The 21,631-nt window shown below is 40.4% G+C and overlaps 1 protein-coding gene across 1 annotated transcript in view; it reads left to right on the forward strand.

The window, feature by feature from the left end:
- faf1 (Fas (TNFRSF6) associated factor 1) overlaps nt 1-21,631 on the forward strand; it is an 89,097-nt gene that overhangs the window by 64,639 nt on the left and 2,827 nt on the right. The window contains exons 16-18 of the mRNA XM_084723488.1: nt 3,452-3,532; nt 5,039-5,116; nt 10,273-10,488. Coding sequence (XP_084579614.1) covers nt 3,452-3,532; nt 5,039-5,116; nt 10,273-10,488 — 375 coding nt within the window. The remainder of the gene's footprint in view (nt 1-3,451; nt 3,533-5,038; nt 5,117-10,272; nt 10,489-21,631) is intronic.

Consider the following 21,631-nt stretch of genomic DNA (forward strand, 5'->3'; position numbering starts at 1 on the left):
GACATGAGACCGGAAAGAATTTTTCTTTCAAAACAAGTTGTATCTTCATTTCCCAAACTCTTACTGTATGATTTTGAAAGACAATGTGATGTGACACGTGTCCCTGTCCCAACTTTGATGGAATGTGTTGCATGCGCCAAATTGAGAATGAGTGTGTGTTTACAAAAAGCAATAACGTTAATCAGTTTGAACACTAAATATTTTGTCTTTGCACCATATTCAATTGAATATAGGTTGAAAAGGATGTGCAAATCAATACATTCTGTTTTTATTTACGCTTTACACAGCCTCCCAACTTTTTTGGTATGGGTTTTGTAAATATAAGCATGTTTTCATAATATAAGCCAAAGTTCTCAAATTTTAAACGTTGTCTAAACACAAGCTGCCATACAAGAACTTTGCTGACTTTGAACAGTAAATTTAGCAAAATTTACATTTAAATCAGGACCTGGCTGATCAGAGAATGAGTAAACAAGAATCTGAGCAGTCTTCTGGTGCCACCTTTCACTACTTGACAGTGTCTAACACTCTGTGCTGCTGACACATTTTTCTTGGTAACAAAAAAGTATTGACATTCAAAACCCAGCCCTGGAGGACTGATTTGGTTCACTATGTCACTGTATAATCTTATTAAATAATAGCATTATTGAAACTATATTTTGTAGTTGTTTTGATATTTGTATGTTATTGTGCTTAAAGAAAACCTGGAATTAACTCCTCCATAGTTGGCTAACAAATACATAAAATTTTGTTTTGAAAATAATTGCACATGAATTTCTTTTCATACAGGCAGATTTTTTTTTGTGCATTTGAAAGCAGCAGACAATTTCTTCATTCCCTTTTTTTTAGATTATCTGCACACAATATTTATATCTTATCACTGTGTTATTATCACTGAATTTATAATCATTGTGGCTCCTCGCTTGAGATCCATCAGAGAAATAAGAGATAAGATTTGCCATAGCATAAGACTGCAGTAAAGCTGTTCTTAAAAGCTGTTAAAGTGTGATAATTACCCAAGTGAGGTTTGCCAGAAGGTAATAGCTTATGAAAATGTCATTAGAAGAAAGCGTAGGGAGTTTAAGTGATGTTGAAGTGTAAGGTTCCAGTGTGATTATTCATGATTAGTACCAATAACCACAGGATTTTAGTATATCCTGTATCTGACAGGACGTATCTCATCTCCAAGGTGAAGTCAACCTTACACTGGACTAATCCCATCTTCACTGTAGCAGCTCTCAGGCGTTGGTGAACTTCCCTCTCTCCCTTGCTCCCTTTCCTCTTTCTTTTCGTTCTCGTCCTTTTCTCCACCTCACCTTTCCAAAGACAAACTCAGACACGAGCACAGACATCCACCCAACCCAGACATTCCTCTCTGACACTGACTTTTGTGTCTGTCTGGAAATGGAGCAGCTGGACAGCCACATTGTGCCTTCAACCAACCTTATTGACTCGACAGTCATTCTTATGGTTGTCTGTGTTTTAGCTTAGTAGTTAGTAGCAGACTGACGACTCATTGCAGGTTTTGTGGTTTGCAAAGTGGGCCATTTTCTGGTTGGGTAATTTCACATGCGTTTCATGTGAAGAGCAGCCAAAACTAACCAGCGTTCGGTTTTGGTCACCAAACATGCATATCTTTTAGTGTTTGGGGAAACTCAAGCACTCGGGGGGAACATAACCCAACATCAGGGAAACATGCAAAGTCCACAGAAAGGACCAGAGATTTAATTATGGACTTTTTGGCAGTGATGTGACAGGGAGCCACAGTACTGTCCAACCCCCCCCCCCCCCACCTCCAACATAAAATTTGTCCTAATTAAAGTCACTCTTAGCCATTTGGTCCAAAAATTAAAGCAACATCATGTAAGCATTGGTATTTTTTGCGATTTGGCACCAGCAGTTTCAGAGTGCTTGTCACTAGTCACTCTCATAAATATGGACAGCTTTGCATGAGATCTTCTATTAGAACATCACTTATGATCAAAAATTAGCAAGTTGGCCACTTTGCTAAAATAGCCAGAAGCCCAGCTAGGCATCTGTCTGCAGCCTTTTATTTCAGGAAGCTGTAGCCAGTGATAAAAAGCCGGTCTGACATTAACTTGTGTCTGGCAGCCTGCTGCTCGGTCACTCTTCCTTCCTGCATCAACGTCTCCTTTGGCCTCTTCTCCTCTTCCCTGATGAAGCCTCTATGCCTGATTACATTGCCAGCTCACTCTTCTTTGGTTCTGGCAAAATACCAGCCCTTCTCTCTTGAAATTGCAATTGTATTGCTTTCATTCTAAATTGCTATCTGACTGAATAGTTCAGTGTTCCTTTAATTAGTTGTCCTCCGGTAGAATGCTAGCTGGTTTAATGTGATGCAGTGAAATATAAGTATGTGTTTATGAATTTACCACAGCTACAAGGTGCTGGAAGAGCTTGAAAATGCATCATGCAAATGCTTGAAAAGTGCAGATGTGTAGAAACACTGATAGTTACATAATGTTGCTTTAAATATGTGCCACTCTGCATTTCTTACTTTGAGCTTATTAGCACCACTATAAGACAGCACATGTTTAGCCAACTTGATAAGTAGCCAAGATATAGATGTAGAAAATCTGTTTCTTTTTTCCTTCAAAGATAAGCTCTTTAGAGTCCCATTGTGTTTGAGCAGATCCATGGTAGATTAAAGTTTCACATCATTCCTCTCATGCACATTAGGTCATTCAAAGCAGACGATGTATTTGAAAACATATCACAACAGTTCACAATGAGTATCAAACATGAGCTACTGTGCGACTTGTTTGCGTGACTCAGGGCCAGCCTATTGAAGGTCGCCACTTTTGATGCTTTTGTCCCTCTCCTCCATTCTTTTACAGTTTCCTTTCAATGTTCATCTATTATGCGAGCCAAAAGCACAAATGTATCCTTTGCATTTTCTGATTGAATACAACAATGCACACTGTGCTTTTGCTTAGCCACCGCTTTGCCTCACAGTAGCCCTCTGATCATCACAATAAGCTTACTTTGCCATATCCGGGCTGGCACACAGCATGGGCCTTCAGAAAATAGAAAACTAATGGCTGTGCACTGTTAACACAATGGACACTCGTATTTAGTCCTAGTCTTTATAAATCACTTTGTAGCCACAGCAGGTAGAAAGAGGAGGGCCGCCTGTCCCCTTCCCTCTGTACAAACAGGAAGAGAGACGCAGAGTGAATGAAAGAGAAAGGGACGGTGAAACTGAGATGAGGAAACATAAAAGAGGCTCGGGGTCTGGCAAATGACAGCCCGGTCACAATGAATTCCCCTCTGGTGCTACTCTTTCATACCTGGTGTTTGTACCTAACCACACTCGGTTCTGTCTGGCTCCCACACCCGGTACCTCACCTTAGATGTTTTGTCCTTGTGTGTCCTTTATTATGTTGTTAGTTAATGGGCCCCACTTTTCTTTCTCCCCCTCTCTACCCAGGACGAGCGCGAGGCAAGAGAGACAGTGAAGAGAGAACAGGACGAGGCCTACCGTCTGTCTTTAGAGGCTGACCGTAAAAAGGTAATTTCAGAATAAAACAAAACAAAACAAAATGTCTACATGAATCCATGCATGTTAGGTGATATGTACCAAACAGTGTACAGAGATTTTTGGTTTAATCCAAAAAAAAAAAAAAAGTACTCATCTTGAGCAAGTACTTGGCTGAAGCTAATATCAGGACCTGCACAGATAATGATAATGGTTATACTTTATAATATTTACTCTGACTATTACAAGTATAATCAAAATAAAATGTCAATATCTGCGGTCATGATGAAGGAAAATCCTCATTGGATAACTAATACTGCATGTGCTGTGTTTATTGATTCACTGAGGTTTCACAAAAACTTTCCTAGTAAGTTCCATTTCTACTATGATTTTACGTCCCCTCCATTTTCTTTTTGTATGGTTTTGACTAATTTGTGTTGCTCATAAAACTGTAAGTTGCAGTTGCTGCTGTCTTTTCCAGGATGTGATGCTGTTGAGCGCAACAAGCCTATTAATGGAATACAGTGACTCTAGGGTTGAAACAATCACTCCATTAATTGATTAGTCAGTTGACAGAAGATGATTTGGAATTCATCTTGACAACTGATCAACTGTTTTAGGTCCTTTATCAAGTAAAAATCACTTGAAAACTTTGCAACTAGGGTTCAGTGATATGACAGTATGTACCATGTGACAGTAGAAATGTAGGTAGAGAATTGGCAATAAAATTTCTGTCATGAGAGCTATTCTTGCTTGATCTTGCAATCCAGCTGCCTTACAAGGTAAAGTGATTTGAGCAGCAGGACTACTTACCACAGTTTCACTTGAACCGAGAGCGACATTTGGTGGTGGTCATGCACCTCTAAGCAGAGAGGGCAGAAGTAAAATGTAACCTAGGCTGCTTGGCAACAGTAAAAACAACATACCACCAAGCATTGCATTTGTGTACTTAATTATTACTGTTGCCACCTCCATTTTGAAATTATTATCTGCCTTTTTCCCCCCGGGTCACCACTCTTTCCTTAGGCCTGTTTTTTGGCTTTCACAAAGTGATCTCTCATATATTTCGGCAAAATGCCTCATCCTTCCCCAATGTGGTGGCTGTGTCCGTCCACTATTTAATAGCCGTTTGGCTGTCCCTGTGATCTGAAGAGTCATACAAATGCTTGTGCGGGTGTACAACCAAGCGATCCAACAACTTTCTGAGCATTTGCATGAGGCACAACAGCAGATATGACAATTTTTGGCGCATTATGGGGACACTATTAGAATAGGATCTCCCTTAAGCTGTTGTGCCAACCGCCTCAAAAGACGAGAGTGACAAGGAGGAGGAGAGTCAAATTGAAGTATCCCAACCAAACTGGTATTTATTTGCACCTGTTAACTTTAAAACCTGATGTATACCATTATCGTGATATAAAATTATGTAAACGGTGATAGAAGGCTGTATCGCCCACCCCTGATAGCAGTAGTCTTCAGCTTTGCATGTCACTTGGTATTCTGATTTTGTTTCTGCTGTTGCTCTTCTTTCTTCTCCAGAGAGAAGCCCAGGAGAGAGAAGAGGCCGAGCTGGTTCGCCTGGAACAGATGAGAAAGGAGCAGGAGGAGGAGAAGGAGGTGAGAAGAACAGCCGCACACGCGCGCACACTCACACACACACCGTACTCGCATTATGCAAATTACCTAAATTAATATTCCAACTTCATCACGACAAGGCTGAACAGTGATATGTTTTGCCAGCGCTTGGTGATCGCGCCATTGTGCAGTCGTTTTTTTTTTTTTACTGTCTTGCTCTCACTTCACAATAATGAGTCAATTAGTTTGTGGTTTTGGTGAAGCCTGCCAGTCATTGAAGCATGTGCTGTGTGGGTGAACAGGCATACAGCCATTTCACAAGAGTGAAATATTCCTAATTACAGCGAGGCCCGTCCCTGTAAATGTCACCTTACATACACACAGTTATTGTTCTATTTAACTGCTTTACATCGGTACAGCACACAGCCTCCATGTGAACAAAAGACTGAGGCAATTCATGTGCACAGGCTCGTGCACAAATACACACGCAACCTAAGCAAACACACATATTCACTTGAAAACAATTATTGTATGTGAAGAGGGGCCAAACACACACACACAGACACACACACACACACACAGGCAGACACGCAGTCACGCACGCAGGAAAAACAATAATTGCCTGTGAGGATGGCACCAATGTTGTATTACAGTCTGTAGTAATACAGTGTAGTCCTGGCTGATTGTTGTTTACTCAACAGCACAGAGGCTGAGGGCGCTGAGGAGAGGTATTGGGTGACCCGGCTCGCTCAGGTGATTTGTCACTTAAGTTAAACAGACAACAACAAAAGAATCCCAGGCCCCGGCCCTTCTTAATTATATCACTGTAGTCCACTAGTCAAACTGTGTGTGCACGCTTGTGTATTTTAAACAACAATAGCTGTAATGGCCCTGTGTTTCCTACTTATATCAGTTTTCTCTGCCCAAGCTTGATGGTTTCCATAGTGTCTCCTGAGCTAACACACTGATGTTGTGCTACAGTCATGATATATGTGGCTCAACAACTAGACCCAGACAACGGCAGCCGAAGTTTCTTAACCTCTTAAGCAGGACCTAAAATAGGAAGTTGCCACCCTTTTGTTTTATCACAACTGAGGCCACAACTAACGTTTATTTTCATTATCAATTCATCTGTCGATTATTTTCATCATTAATTGACATAGATGGCAAAAGTACACACATTATTTACTCAAGTAGAAGTACAGATACTTATGTAACATGTGCCTGAGGGACATTTCTGCCAGCTGTTTTTGTACAAAGCTAACCTCACCTCACCTCTTCTCCACAGTCAAGTTTCCCTCTCCTGTCTGTTTCGTCATGTTATGTTGATTTGGTCTTGTTACATCTGTCCTGTGTGATATGCACTGATGGATGCACCGAGGAACAGTCTTTTCTGTGTGTGTTATTGTTCTGTTCATTTGGGTTGAAATTGGTCTTGATAAATGTAAAATAATGTCTTCAGATTGCTTCTTTTGTCCAACAAACAGTCCAAAACCTCATTTACTTTGATAAATGACAAAAAAAAGCAGACAATCCTCACATTTAACAAGCTGGAAAAAGCAAATGTTTGACATTGTTGCTTGAAAAAAAAAAGATTAATTGATTATCAAAATAGCAATTAATTTTCTTTCATTCTTGAGTGATTCGTTTTGTCATTTTTTATATATTTTTGGATGGAAAAAGAATACAAACATGTTTGATGAAGAAAAAAAAACATACTAACTTAAATACCAATAGCAGTAATGTAAGAAGAAAAATGGACCATTAAAAACTCACTAGCTGAATTATGACTGAATTATTACATTTTCTACATAAAGCAAGGAAATTTAAATTTAAAAAAAAGTCTTCATTTATGTATGCCTGTTAGAGCAGACATTGGATTTTAGTATTTACATTATCACAAACTATTTTGATATTTTCAGTATTTTTAGTCAAAATTCTCTGTTGGCTGTGTTTGAGAATGTCGTCATCTTGGGCTTTGGGAAACACTGATCAACATTTTTCACTTTTTTCCTACAGTGTATAGACCAAACAACTAATTGATTAATGTGGAAAATAATCACTGAAGAAAATAATTGTTAGTTTCAACCCTACTGGCAACAGCTTCTTTTACCTTTCCTGACTTAATCTGTTGTCATTTAGCATAAACAGACTATTTTACTGTAACATTAATGACATAATATTTTTATATGTATTTATATAAAATAGAGCCTTTTTACTCTTGGACCATCTTAACTTTGAACTGTTTTTGTTGTTTACAGTTTTCAGTTGAGTTGAGATAGTAACCTACTACTGTGTATGACAGAAACTGCAGACACAACAAAAACAACAGTTGCCACCAGAGAGCTGACAATGCTAGTGGGAATCCTTTCTCTGTGATTTTGTGCCTTTGTGCAAAGAAGAGTGAGATGTAAGTAGGAGCTGCTGAATTGAGGGGGGGGGTGTTTCATGTGCCTGTGTAGGTTGACATTACTATTTACTTCCTTCAGGGGGTCTTAGCATACAGTTGTGTGGCTGTCAGGTGCACACCCGTCATCTGTTTGCTTTCTGTGGTTAGCCGAGCGGAGCTGCGAGGCACATAAATGGACGGATAGATGCTTCTGATTATTTGTGCGGAGCAGCCTGGGCCCGAGGCTCGACCAGACGTGTGTCCTGTGGTTTCTTTAGGGACGCTACCTCTCACTGGTGTGGGTGTTTATGCTTGTGTCTGCGGTTGACTGTCTGTATGTCCACCATCACACACACACACACACACACACACACACACACACACACACACACACACACACACACAACCCTTTCTGTTATTTGTGTGTGTGTGTGTGTGTGTGTGTGTAAGTTTGTCTCCAGGGGCTCCTTTAACTCAGTCAGCATCAGCTCTTGTACCTGAGGGAGCTGATGGCGGAGCGGCACGCGTGCTACCCTGCCCACCCAACACCAGAAGCTGCTAATGAGCTACTGTTGTACACTCTTATGAAATATAATTGCATTATGGTGTGTAAATAAAGCCGGGGCGTGTTGTCACAGCATATGCTCCCCGGCTGGCCAAACAGGAACAACAAGCTGGGGGAGGAGGAGGTGAGGGGGCAGGAGGAGAAAGAGGAGGAAGGCTCGGGGGAGCGGCTGAAGCGCGGCTTTTGGTGCGCAGGAGAGCTGATTAGCTCTGCTGATGCTCTGCTCTGAGTTGATGTTTGTCTTTGTGTAGACAGTATCACCAAATTTATTGTCTATAAAATGAACTCTGAACTCTTATGAAACTTTAAGCTGTGTGAGGTAGACATTGAAACATCCAACAGGCAGAGTCTCAGATTTCCCAAACAGACCAAGCACCAGAACCAAAGCATGAAGCACCAGGACACACTTTGCTATTTTTAATGTACTGAAATGCTACTTGGCAACCTTCTGAGCTCCGCCATGCTTTAGGGAACAGGGTGAGACACAGGGCAACTTAATTTAATAACATTCTCAGGACAAGAAAAACTTTTAATTAATGTCAGGCAATGTGCTGCAATCAACTTCTTGGCTTATCTTTCATACTTGTTTGGATAGCCTGTCGTCATCTTCAGAACTGCCAGTGTTACTGTTGAATCTGCGGTTTAAATTTGCTATAAACAGAGAGACGCAGCAATTTTATATCTTTACACTTTATTGAATCTCATTTTTTTTCTTGTATTCCAGAGGACTTTGTGTAAGCTTCATGGCTCCCTGCCTCTCCTGCACTTCATTCAGTTTTATTATTGTGTCTTTTACCGTGGTGTTTTAAATGTGCAAACAAGCTAAATTAGAAAATGTTTTAATCAGGAGGGGATTTGTCCTGTTGTTACTAAAAATCCCCACTAACTATGCGTCTATCAAAATAAAATTAGTTGCCAGCTATTTTAATAATTGATTTGATTGTTTCTTGTTTAATCGATTAATTTGGTTGGTTCATAAAATGGCAGAATGTCAGTGTTTTCCAAAGCCAAAGATGACGTTCTCAAATGTTTTGTTTTGTCCACAATCCAAAGATATTCAGTTTACTGTCATAGAGGAGTAAAGAAACCAGAACATATTCACATTTAAGAAACTGGAATCAGAACATTTTGCCTTTTTTTTGTTAAAAAAGTACTTTAATAGTTGCTGATTAATTCAATAGGTGATAACTAATCAATTTCATTGGAGCTCTGAAACGATTAATCGTTTCAGTCATTTTTCAAGCAAACATGTCAAACAATTGCTGGTCCCAGCTTCTTAAATGTGAGGATTTGCTGCTTTTCTTGCTGTTGATTGGACAAAAAAGGCATCACTTTAGATTCTGATAGTATCATTCACAATTTTTTGGCATTTTATGAACTAAATGATTTATCATGAAAATAATGTACAGATTAATCTATAACAATTATTATCATTAGTTGCAGACCTACCCACTAATTTTGTAATTTTAGATTATCACCACATTAATCAATCTTTTTTTAATCTTGGTTACCTGTCACAATATTGCTCGTGCTGACTCTGAAATAAATAGAGACTTTGTAATGCTAACAGACCTGCAGCACCAGCTGAATCCCACGAGCACCTGCACGTAAACATCTCTGCTTTCTCACAACACTGTGAACCACCACTTCATTCTCCATTTCTTAAATTTTCCCTGATTCATTTTCATGTATAAGTACACACAGAATAGTATGCAATTCCATTTCAGACAGTTTGATGGGAAAAAAAGAACTGTCAGTCATCATGATGGGAAACTTTATCAAAATAATAGTAATAACAAGGTTCTCATTGTTCTTTTTTTTAATAACATTGGCAGACTTCATGGTATCAAGGTCACTTATTTATCATTATACAACAGAGAGTTGTGCAGTGAAATGAAATTTGTTGTCCCTTTATGGTACACACACACAACATAAATACAGATGATTAAATTCAGAATAGAATAGGATAAAATAAATTAAAATAAAACAATATAGTTATTATTTCCTGGGTTTATATGTGTATGTGTTAATAATTATCCAGTGCATAGTTTAAATGGGCTTTTATATAGAGTATGCATCAGTTTATGAGGTGAGGAAAAACTGTCATCATTACAAAAGGGAAATCCTACTTTCAACAGTTAGACAGTAGAAATCTGGACGTTTCTCTTGTGGATATGAGGTGTCTCTACAATTATCAATGTCCCCTTCTGACCACAACTGTATTTTCTTCCCCGCCTCTTGCAGGCAATCCGCTTGTCATTGGAGCAGGCCCTACCGCCGGAGCCCGACGAGGATTCAGGAGAGCAAATCAGCAAACTGCGAATCCGCACACCGAGTGGCGAGTTTCTGGAAAGGCGTTTCCTTGGCAGCTGTAAGCTCCAGGTCCTCTTTGACTTTGTGGCCTCCAAGGGATACCCCTTTGAGGAGTTCAAGCTCCTCACCACCTTCCCTCGTAGAAATGTAAGTGTTACATCTTACTCTCATGCAGAGAACACAAGCACATGTTTACAAAAGAATTCAGCTTCACAAGCCCCTAAACTGGTGGCCAGAGTACATTTTTGATGCCCTAAAAGTAAACATCATAAAACAATACATAAAAGACAATTTAAGACATCTTAACACATGCTCCCTTAACTATGATAGTTGTGTTGTCCATTTTTCTAGTGAATTGTGATGCTGAAGGCATTGTTTCCCATGAAAAGTTAGCAGTTTGAGTCAGCTTAGGCAACACATAGTACAGTGGCCCTGACATATCAGCAGCTAGCCGACTACAGTACAAGTACTTTTTGCTGTTTTAGTAGAATGTTGAACTAAAGGGCACAAATGAATCTGGAAGTATGTGGGTCTGTATGGTGAGTATAGGGATAAAATATGGTGGCCATGGGGGGCCATGTATTTTATTTTTTTTTTACATAAATGCTGTTTTTTTAAACGTGGCTGAATCCACTAAAAATAGGCCATTGACCCATTTCCTATTGCCAGTAGACAGGTTTTGCCTTTCTGTTTTTTTTCTGATGTGCACTGGAAAGCAGAGACTCCCCTTGTGTGTGCAGGAGAAAAGTGTCTGTGTGTTCAGTTTTGAACTGAATCTCTGTGGTTTGAAGTTTAGTTTCTCTCCTGCATCACTGTTTGTATTTTCAGGTATGTTCTTTATTTTACTGTGTCATGTTTGCTTTCAGCTGTGATGGTGTCATTTTAAGTTACTGCTGAAAAAAAACATTTCCTGATTTTGCTGCTTCATAATACAAGCTTTTAGATAACAAGATAATCACTGACTTATAAAGTTTGAATAAAGATGAACGCTTCATCAGTTAATCACTCACCTTCAAGTGGGTCCAAACTCTGCTGCTGTGGGTTGACACGCTGAGTAAAACCAAGTCAAGCCAAGCAGCACATGTGTATGAAAAAGGAGCAAAAGAGTCGCAGAAGCACAGACGGAGATTACCTTCGCCAAAAAGGGGTGAAATTAGCGTGTCCACCAGGGTGTCATATTACTGCCGATCAGAGCTGGAGACGATATATACCTGTGACTGCTGCAGAGCCATATGACCCGTGAGTGAATGCCAATTCAGTCCTTTCCCACTGAAGACAAAAGCCAGATGTTAGTGTTAGTGGGTTTTTTGACCAGTGTAAAAGGGGATAGAATACCTTTATTGGCCATGGACCATGGTTAATGTTGATCCCTGTCATATATGTCCAGAGAAAAGGCTTTAAAAGACCAAAACATCTAAGCTGTTAAATTCTCAGTTGGCTAGGGAAAGACTTGAATTTTCTCAATCTCATTTTGTGCCATCTTTTCATAACAGTTCTCTGCCCACACAAACAAGTGCTAAATTCGTCCTGACTGCAGAGAGTAGCAGCAGGTTATGAAGGGCTCTCGGCCACAGCTCACATCTCTGCTGGAGAGATCCACAGCTGTAATTGGCTTTTCCGTTTGGGCCTGGGCTGAACCTCAGTGAAAGCAGCAGGGACAGTAGTTAAGACAATCTGTTGTGGATGATTAAGTTCTTTTTTCTTTGCTTTTTTTTTTTTTTTGCTTTTCATTATTATCGTTTTTATTGTTTGTGTGCTGCAGCAGCACTGGCGTATCACTGCTTTTGTTTACTCGTACCTGTGATGGGGCAATTTAAGCCAACTGTTTATCCATCCACCTGCACGCATGCATTATTCAGTGAATATTAATTAGTATCAGTCTGTTGTGAATACAGTACACGATGACTGTGTTAGGATACAGTTGTCAGCACTAACAGTTGTATTCTCTATGGCTCTTCTGCTGACGCCCGGCAGCACTCACTCAGCTACAACCAGTCATTAGAGGGCTTGGTCGCCGCGCTCTGTGGTAGCGAGCTAATGAGCACTGTTTTAACCACCAGTTTAATTAGCCATGCTGCTGGAAACAAAAATGGGATTTCCATTAATCAAGAGCGGAGTGCATGTGGAGGGGTGGGTGTATAGAGGTGTGTGTGTGTGTATGTGTGTGTGTGTGTAGGCTTGCCCAGGCAGTGTGCCATCGTAGTCTGTAGAGACCGCCGGGGCACAAACACCTCCAACTAACACACACATTAACGCGTAGCTCACACTCTTCATTTCGTCACAATCACACACTTCAACACATGCACAAATATTTTCAAGCAAACACATGCCCCGCTCACAACTTTGTCACTTAAAGGATTCACAGTTGTCTCTTTATAATCAAGAGTAAACATGTGTTTGAGACAGAGATAAAGATGTGTCTGCATCGCAGATGAAATTCCGGCAAAAACAGGATGGGAGGATTAGAGGGGTAGAGAAGCGAGGAGAGGATGGTGACTGCAGAACTAGTCGAAAAAGAGAACAGAGAAGACAAAAGCCTAAACAAAGAGAAGATTTAATCAGAGAAACAGTCTGAAAGAGAGACGGATAGAGAAGACAAGTGGAGAAGATATTAAAAAGAAGAAGATGGGAGATAATTCCAGAAAACAGAAAGGCGAGAGATTTGGGGAAAAGAGAAGAGGGAAGCAGCTCAGTGGTAGTGCCAGTATGAGGCTGTGAACACAGGCCCGTCTAATCCTGCAGCTCTGTGTTGTAATTAAATGAGAGGGAGCATAGAAAGCCTCCATCCCGTCCAGACGCTCTCACTGTTGCTCTGCCAGGATCAGAGGATAGAGGATAGACCACTATTGCATTTGTAATACTGCACAACTGTTGAAACCTTCTTTCCCTTTTCTAGTTTTCAGCAGCTTTGTGCAGTGTCACTCTTTCTTTTGCTATTTCCCTCCTCGTCAGCCTCCTTTTATTTCATCTCCATTCAGTCGGCTCTGACACAAATCAGTGGATCTACTCAATCCAACTTGAGAAAACGAAGTGAAGTTGTGTTAAGCATTTTTGGCTAAAACCACAACATTATTGATCAGGCGAAAGGGCTACAGTGCGAATCAGTGAGTTTATTCTCCTTTGTAAATCAACTTTTGACAGATACAACATCAGAGCCAGATCAGATGTCTGATTGATTCATGATTTCCTGTAGCTTTGAGGATAACCGTCTATTAGTCTCCAATTTTTGGACGGAGTCGCTTCCTCAACATTTGGTATCAGTGGCTTATCTCTTCAGCACTACAGCAGGCCTTACACTGGCATCATTTGTACTAGGCTTAGCCGTGCTCAGGGAACTAACCCTTTCTCCGTTTCGATGACTGTCAGCGAGTTTGAGGAAGGAGGGGGAGACTTTTAGTGTTTCAGTTTTCAGCTCCTCATTCAAGAATTTCCTCCTTTTTCTTTGATACTTGTTGAGCACAAACCGCTGCTGAAAGGCCTGAGGTCTTCTTCCTCCAGCTCGCGGTGAACATGTTTAGACTGCCGCTATAATAATCGGCAGGCGGCTCTTCCTGCCCGGCCGCTCATAGACACCCAAACACTGTCAAAGCAGCGTATTAGTTTTCTCACTGTGATACTGTACTCTATTTCACCTTCTCCTAATCCTTCTTCCAGCTCTGTCAGTGAATTGGCCCGAATAATTCTTAGACAAAACCGGAGATGCAGAGAAAATAAACAATGGCACAGAAGAAGCTGTGCGTTGTGCTGAAATAGATTTTACATCTGTTTTACTGCTGTGTTTTGTTTTTCTTGTCCCGATATCTGAACAAATCGTATTCACAGGAAGAACTACGGCGGTTTATTTTAAAAGAAGTTTCACTCAAAGTTGCTTCCACAGGACTGTTCTTATAATCACCACATAACAGAAACCCACAGCTTCACAGAGCCGAATGGCACTCTGCTTCGACTCTGAGCATCACTGAGAAACATGGCTCTGTGTTAGACCATATACACAGTAAGGCCTCCCTCACTCAGTAATAGAGGTGTAAGAAATTACTGATACACTTGAGTTTCACAGTATTACGTTTTGTGATGCTGTATCAATTTTCAAAAATGCTATTGAACAGTTTACATGCAGTGGTTCATTTTGTGTAGTTCTTCAGCTGTTTGACTGTTTCACTCCAACATAATCTGAGACAGGAATAAGTAGGTGTAAAAAAAATTACAGTAAATCACCTCACAATATATTGAATCTTTACTTCTATATTGTGATGTATTGTATTGCCAGATTCTTGCCTTGCTGCCTCACTAAACAGTGTGTTTTGATTATTGCTGCTTCACTTTGGCTGTTTGAGGTTCACTGTGCAGAATGATGTACGTGCAGAAAGTTGTATTCACATTCATCTGCTGAAGGGCAAAGGCTGCACTTTGTACTTACAAGCTGATTCTCTAACATCACATCATGTTTCAATATGCAGCTTGCACAAGTGTGATGTGGGAAATTAAATCCTCCACTACACATACTTTTATACTATTTTTTGTCTACTGCTTTTCAGTGAAGTAGGAACTGGAGACGCACTGATTTATTGACTGAACTTTGGCATCAGCCGATATTTGCCTCGTTGACAAACAGAATGACATTCACTGATGGTTGTGGCCGATATTTATCTGTTGTGCCACATTCATTTTGTGTTGGTTAAATGTCGTGTTGGTTATTTGTGGTCGGACTTGCACAGCAGTAGTTAGAATACCCAGCTATTGATTGATTGATTGACAGAAGAAGCCACACAACTTTGACAGAACTTTGACATTCTGTACGATGTGCTCATTTAAAGATAATAGTGTAATGAAGGGCTGAATTGCTTTAAAACAATCATTGAAAGTGTTAATTTCATGATTGAAGTTTTTTTGTTTTGCTTGCACAAAAGGAGGAATAAATAAATGAAAATAAATAAATAACAACCAAAAAACATTGACTATTTTGAACATTGTTGGTCCAGAATTTCACAATCAGTGCATCCGTAGTAGGAACATTTGTATTCTGTACTTTTCAAGGAGGGTAAAGGAGCAGATTTTCAGCCAGATGGATGCAAAGATTAATCATTCTATTGATTAGTTGTCAACTGTTAAATTAATTGCCAACTATTTTGTTAGTCGATTTATCAGTTTGAGGTTTTTTTTTTTGTTTTTTTTTAATACAAAAATACATTTGAGGATGTCACCTTTGGTTTTCAAAAAGCCACTGATCAACATTTTACACCATTTTCTGACATTGTAGATACCAAGCAATCAATCAAGTAATTGAGAGAATAATCAACAGATTTAATTGTCATTGAAAATAATCGTTAGTTGCAGCCCAGTTCAAAGCCGGATATTTCTTCATGTCTCATGTCTACAGGGAGTGTTAAAAGCAGAGTTTTACCCAAAGGATCCCAGCCCTCTCCGTCTTCCTCGTTCTTCCAGCTTTCCCTCCCTCTGTCTCTCGTTTCCCTCCTCTTTCCTTCTCCTGCTGCCTCTCTACCTCCCTGCTCTCATAGTCTCCATCTCTTCTAATGACACTTTTGTTTTGCACTGCATCCTTTGTATCCTTCTGCATGTGCCTCGTCACTTTCCCCCCCAAATCAAATTCTTTTTTACCTTTAAGAAATACCCTTTTAAATGTGGATTTTAAGCATAAACTAGTCTGTCTTTATTTCCCCTCACTTTGCTTGCTCGCTCCTTTTCTCTTCCTCCGCAGTCCCTGTTTTTTTTTTCCTGTTTTTTCCTCAGTCCTACCCCCCTTCCAGTCTGTGCGGTGCATTTCTCCCTTTGAAGTGCCGTATTCTGGTCTGTTCTTTTCTGTTCACGCCCCGGCGCTACGTGCTGTCAACGCTCCTGGCAGCAGATAATGATCTCCCACTGCTTTTGTAATTGGCCAAATAAACACTTGACAACACTAGTTTAAAACAGACAAGTTATTTGGTTTTAATTAACATAGTAGGGCCTGTAATGGCTTCATTAAAAATGCGTTATTTCAGCTGCACGTTTGATTATGTTGGAAGCGGACATCTTGAGGGCCTGTGTTTATTTTCCCTTTCTTTTCTTTCACGGCGGAGCGTTGCTTAGTGTCGCCTCCTCTGTTATCAGTGTGTTTTATTCATTTGAATCAAGTGATTTTACAATTGTGGTATTTATTTTAAACTTCACATTAAGTGCTAATTATGTGGTTTTAACCGATGAAATCTGCTGCTTGATAATGCCAAATACACTGGGTTGATATTAGCTTGATTATTTTATGTCATACAATTTTTCACAGGGAAATAAAGACAAAATATCAAAGATTGCCGAGAAGCACCATCTGTCTTTTTAATTGGTTCCAGTTTTAAAATTAGGCGTTTTAATGCCGAGCTTCCAGATCTTTAGATTTTGCTTCCTGCAGTTCAATTCAGTTTTTATTCTGTTAATTTGTGGATTTTAGATTAACAGCTGGAAAACCTTTTTTCCACACAAATGTTGATGAAATAAATCTTTTTAAATAAATTTAATCTTTTAAATAAAATCGTGCGACAGTTCCCTAATTCAGCTGATTGATTTGCTGTAAATTGGCTGATGAAAATTATATTGACTCAAGGTTAAAAACAAACTGCAAAGCAGAGAGCTAGGTTTTGTCTGTCTTATGTATGTATGTATGAATGTATGCATGGCTGTGTAGGCACAGGAGGAGAGAATATGGCTTAGGCAGAGCAGAGGAAAAACAACAGCTTTGTTTGTTGACAGATGCCTCCATGCTTATGGTCTGTTAATTGGATAACAATGTAAACAATCACCGATGGCGCCCGTCTCCTGTGTCAGTGTGGCATCTTGTTTCCCTACTTTTCTTTTTCAGAGTCAGATGCTGCTCTCCCCCCATCGTCTCTCCCTGGTGCACCATGAGCACCAACTCTCATCCTGAATTCACTGAGAGCACACACATCCAAACACATGCTTATATGTAGACCGCACACACACACATACACACACACACACACACACACACACCTGCTCCACCCCAAAGCCTCATTTACTCCTGCCTGATGCTGTGGTGTCATAACAGCCTGTCGGGTTCATTAGCATGGCAGCCATTTGCGGTGCGCTGCTCCTGAGGTGGGAAAAGGAACGCAGCAGCCCTGTTGGTCGTTTTCCCCACCATTGGGATGAAATATGTTTGCAGCAAACACGCGCACACACTCATGAAGACACACACCATTTTACCTCTCTTCATGGCATCTCACTCCCTGCTGTGCTATGAGGCAGCTGACTAGGTGAGGGCCATAAGGTTGATGTGGCAGCCCCTCCCTGCCCGCGCCGGGCTCCCCGGGACCCCGCTGATAAGTCAAGAGTCTAAATGACACGTTGAAATGAGGACAAGGAGATGAAAGACGCGGAGTCAAAGACCGCCGACGTGCACATGGTGTGACATTTCCAAACACCCATGGGAGCCGGATAGGTTGCCTGATGCTGATATGTCCTCCTCACCCTCCCCTAATTTACTTGCCTTCTTTTTTTTTTTATTTTCTCACCCTTTTCTCAGAGTCCATGAACACTCTAGTTTTACAGATTTTGTTGTTAACACAATGTGTAGATTGTTTTAATTATTTTGAGTGTTTGTTTTTCAGGAGCTAACACAGGCTCATTGTTTATTACCATGCGGTTTTGAGATTGTTCAAAGTACAGACGGAAGTAGGATTTCTTTAATTCTCCTTTAGAAGTTAAAAAATAAAAAGTTAGTGGTCGTCTTTTGATAAAAGTGATAGGTTCATTTATAAGGATTTGCAGTTTTTAAAGAGTTAGTTCAGATTATTTGAAGAAGGGTTGTATGAAGTACTTATCTATGGACAGTATATTGCCTACAGTAGATGCCAGTTGGCACGTCCCCGGTTAAGAGAAGCAGCAGGAGTACCCTTGTAGGAAGCTAAATAATGTACTGCTGTGGACAGGGTCAGCAATAAATTTTAGTCAATAAAAAAAGGTCTGCTTAAAAAGTCAATATCAGGTAAAGTGTATGCTATATTTATAACATTTTCACCTCTTTACTTCTCCTGATGTGAAACCACTGTTACATAAGCCAAATATTACTCTTTACAAACCAACCAAGGAGTTGCTGGTCTACTGCTGCCTCTTTCTGTTTGTTTGTTTGTATTATTATCTGACATCAGTGTAAAAGGATAGTCTGGATTCATTGCAGTCGCACAATAATACAAAAACTCACAGATCAAGGCAGCAGTAGACCAGCAGCTCCTGTGTTCTGCAATGTAAAATTGCTGTATTTACGTATGGAGTTTGGTTGGTTTGGAGAGAGCAATAATTGGCTGTTGTAGGTGCAGTTTTTTTTGTTGGGGAAAGCTGTGACAGCAAGGCTAGTTGTGAAAATATTGGAAATGTAGCATGCACATAAACTGATTTCTTTAGGTGGACCTTTTTCGTAGCAGCTTTTTCTACATAGTTATTCTTAATACCTGCCAACAAGTCAAATTCTCCTTGAAATCAGATGAATCGAGCCTGTGTTTACATTTTCACAGTTACTACACGTGTTAGCCAGTTTAAGTGAAACGAGAAGATTTTTCTTTAGATAATTTTATTTTCAATGTTATATTTTGTGGTGATGGCAGAGTAAATTACCACTTTTCTCCACAGGGTAAATAGAGTAGCTTTAAGTAGGTAAAATACCTTTTGTTGCTGACCTCGTCCCCAGCAGTACCTTGCTTAGATTCCTACACTGGTGCTCCTCTGCTTCTCCTCTCTGGTATGATGACTATCGATTAAGTACCTCATGCAGCCCCACTTAAAATAATGTTAACCATCCCTTGATAGGACACTTGTCGTATACCATACAGAAGGTGAAGTTGTGGATCAGTTCATGGTCAGAGTTCACATTTCATTCCCTACAATAGCCTGTCTCGGCCCTGTCACTCTGCTTGTTGTGAGGTTGACCTTTACCACGCTGGCTCGCCCTCCGACCTTCTACAGCAGGTACAGGGAGCGGGTTAATTATCCCGCTGTGAGGTTAGAATGGGGGCCCTAATCAGAGGGGCTGACGCAGCAGTCTTCAGATAAGCCCTGGACACATCTCAGTGTCACACCACCTCGCCCCTCCAGCCCAGGTGTTAGATTGGCCCGATGTAACACAACCCCTCCGGTGATTAGCTCACATAAGCTAAGAGGCTCACAGCGGTGGTGGGTGTCGGAGGGAGAGCCAGATTGTCCTGTTTTAAAAAACATAGGTCAGACCCCCTTCATGTCAGCTAACTCGATCAGCTCCGTTGTGGGTGGCACTGCATTATTTCTCTGGTTTTAAACAATAGCTGTTGTGCAGAGTGTTGAAAACAGATAAATGTTTCTCTCCCCTCTACGTCAGCTATGTTCCCGTTTGACCTTGGTCATGGCTGAAATTAGTCATTATTATCCATCAAAAACATACAAAGTTCTCCTTTCAATCCTCGCTGCGCACACACACACACCAAAGAGCTTTTACAACACACACACACACACACACACACACACACACACACACACACACACACACACACACACACACACTCTCTCTCTCTCTCTCCTGTCCTGTAACCTTCATCAGTTTGTTCTGGATTGGAGCCTTTTTAAGAAAACAAACCCGATGGTCCTCTTAGGGAAACAAAGCTCTCGCTGCTCAGATTACTGCCTAGACTTTTTAAAACATGATGTTAGAATAATACACACAGTACACACTCTCTTACAAACACACATGCACACACACACACACACATTAAATTAACTCAGCAGCAAAGCTACACTGTTCCCCAGTCTGGATCACAGGGCATGTATGGTGAAACAATCACCAAGAGATTTAGCAACGCAGAGTGACTCCGTCCACACTAATGTGGATGAATCAGAAAACTTCATTTAACAGGTTTACACATTGTGGTTAAACTGGAGATTTTAAAATTTGTCTAACAGTATTGTCGCTAATGCCGGTGTTTTCGATCCACTTTGCAGAGTACTTTGGTTAAGATCTCTTAGGTTTTGTGAAATGGCAGCCCAGCGTGGATGGAAGGCCAAAACAGGAGTGCTGAAACAGTTCGTCAATTGATGGATTAGTCCATTGGCAGAAAATTGTTTGCCAACAAATTTGACGATTGTTTTTTCTTAATACCAAACATTTGCTGGTACCGTCTCTTCAAATGTGAGGATTTTCTCCATTGTAAAATTGTTATGTTTGGACTATGGGCTGTTGCCTGAACTAAACAATCAGTCTGAAGATGTCTTTGATCTGGGATGTTGTGATGGGCATTTTTCATTATTTACTGACATTTTATTTACTAAATGATTAATCATTTAAAGGTCCAGTGTGTAGGATTCATATGTATTTCTGACATATTAGTATTCATAAGTATGTTTTCATTTCTGTATAATCACATAGAAATAAGAATCATCGTGTTTTTGTTACCTTATTACGAATCTTACATATCAACAGAGGGCACGGGTCCCCTTCAGTGGAGCTCTGCCATGTTGCTCTGCCATGTGTCTATAGTACACTAGAGCAGACTAGATACAGCCACTGTAGGGTCTCCTGCATGTTAGAATGGGGAGAAAAGAGTCAAGGTGTTTGCAATCTGCAAGTTCACAGCTACATGCTAGGCTTGAGCAGTATAAAGGTATTACAATATATCATGTTATTAAGAAATGATTGTCAGTGTGATTTTCAGTACTGTCAAAAAGACAGATGTTTCTCTTTTTTATCAAACTGATATGTAGATTGTGTATTGTAGTATGCAGAAACCGCGATCAGAGACCAATCTCTCTACTGGTGTGACAAGGCAGCGCACCAGAGCTGAGAAACATGGCATCCAGGAAATAAAGTTACAGGTCTAACTAGTAAGAAAGAAGAAAAATCTCCTGCCCCTCTCTGGGAGTATTTTGGATTTAGTCCCACTGATAAAGTTAAGACAGAAAACCCTGCAGACTGTTAACTGCTCGGAGTAGCATATTGTATTGAGTGTGTAACTTTGGCGAGCGTGAGAGAAGACAGGTGACAGACTGATTGTTGTCTGTGGTGGCAGATAGTGACGGTGAACGTGCGGCGAGTGGAGGAAAAGGTGAGCAGTGAAGCTGTCGGTCTGGCAGTAAATATACAGTGACAGGGCTGTAAATGTAGCGATGCCATTACAATCAGCTCTGTTTATGTTGCAGGAGTAATGAAGTACAGTGGAGTACAGTCAAGTTGAGATGTTTTATGCAAGTTTTACACAAATACTGCCAAAGTACTGTTACCCTGGTAAAATGTCAGGAAGATGTGAGAAAATAGATACTTCCGGAG

Source organism: Lutjanus erythropterus, chromosome 7, assembly GCF_056507025.1.
Source record: "Lutjanus erythropterus isolate fLutEry1 chromosome 7, fLutEry1.hap2, whole genome shotgun sequence".
NCBI lineage: Eukaryota > Metazoa > Chordata > Actinopteri > Lutjaniformes > Lutjanidae > Lutjanus > Lutjanus erythropterus.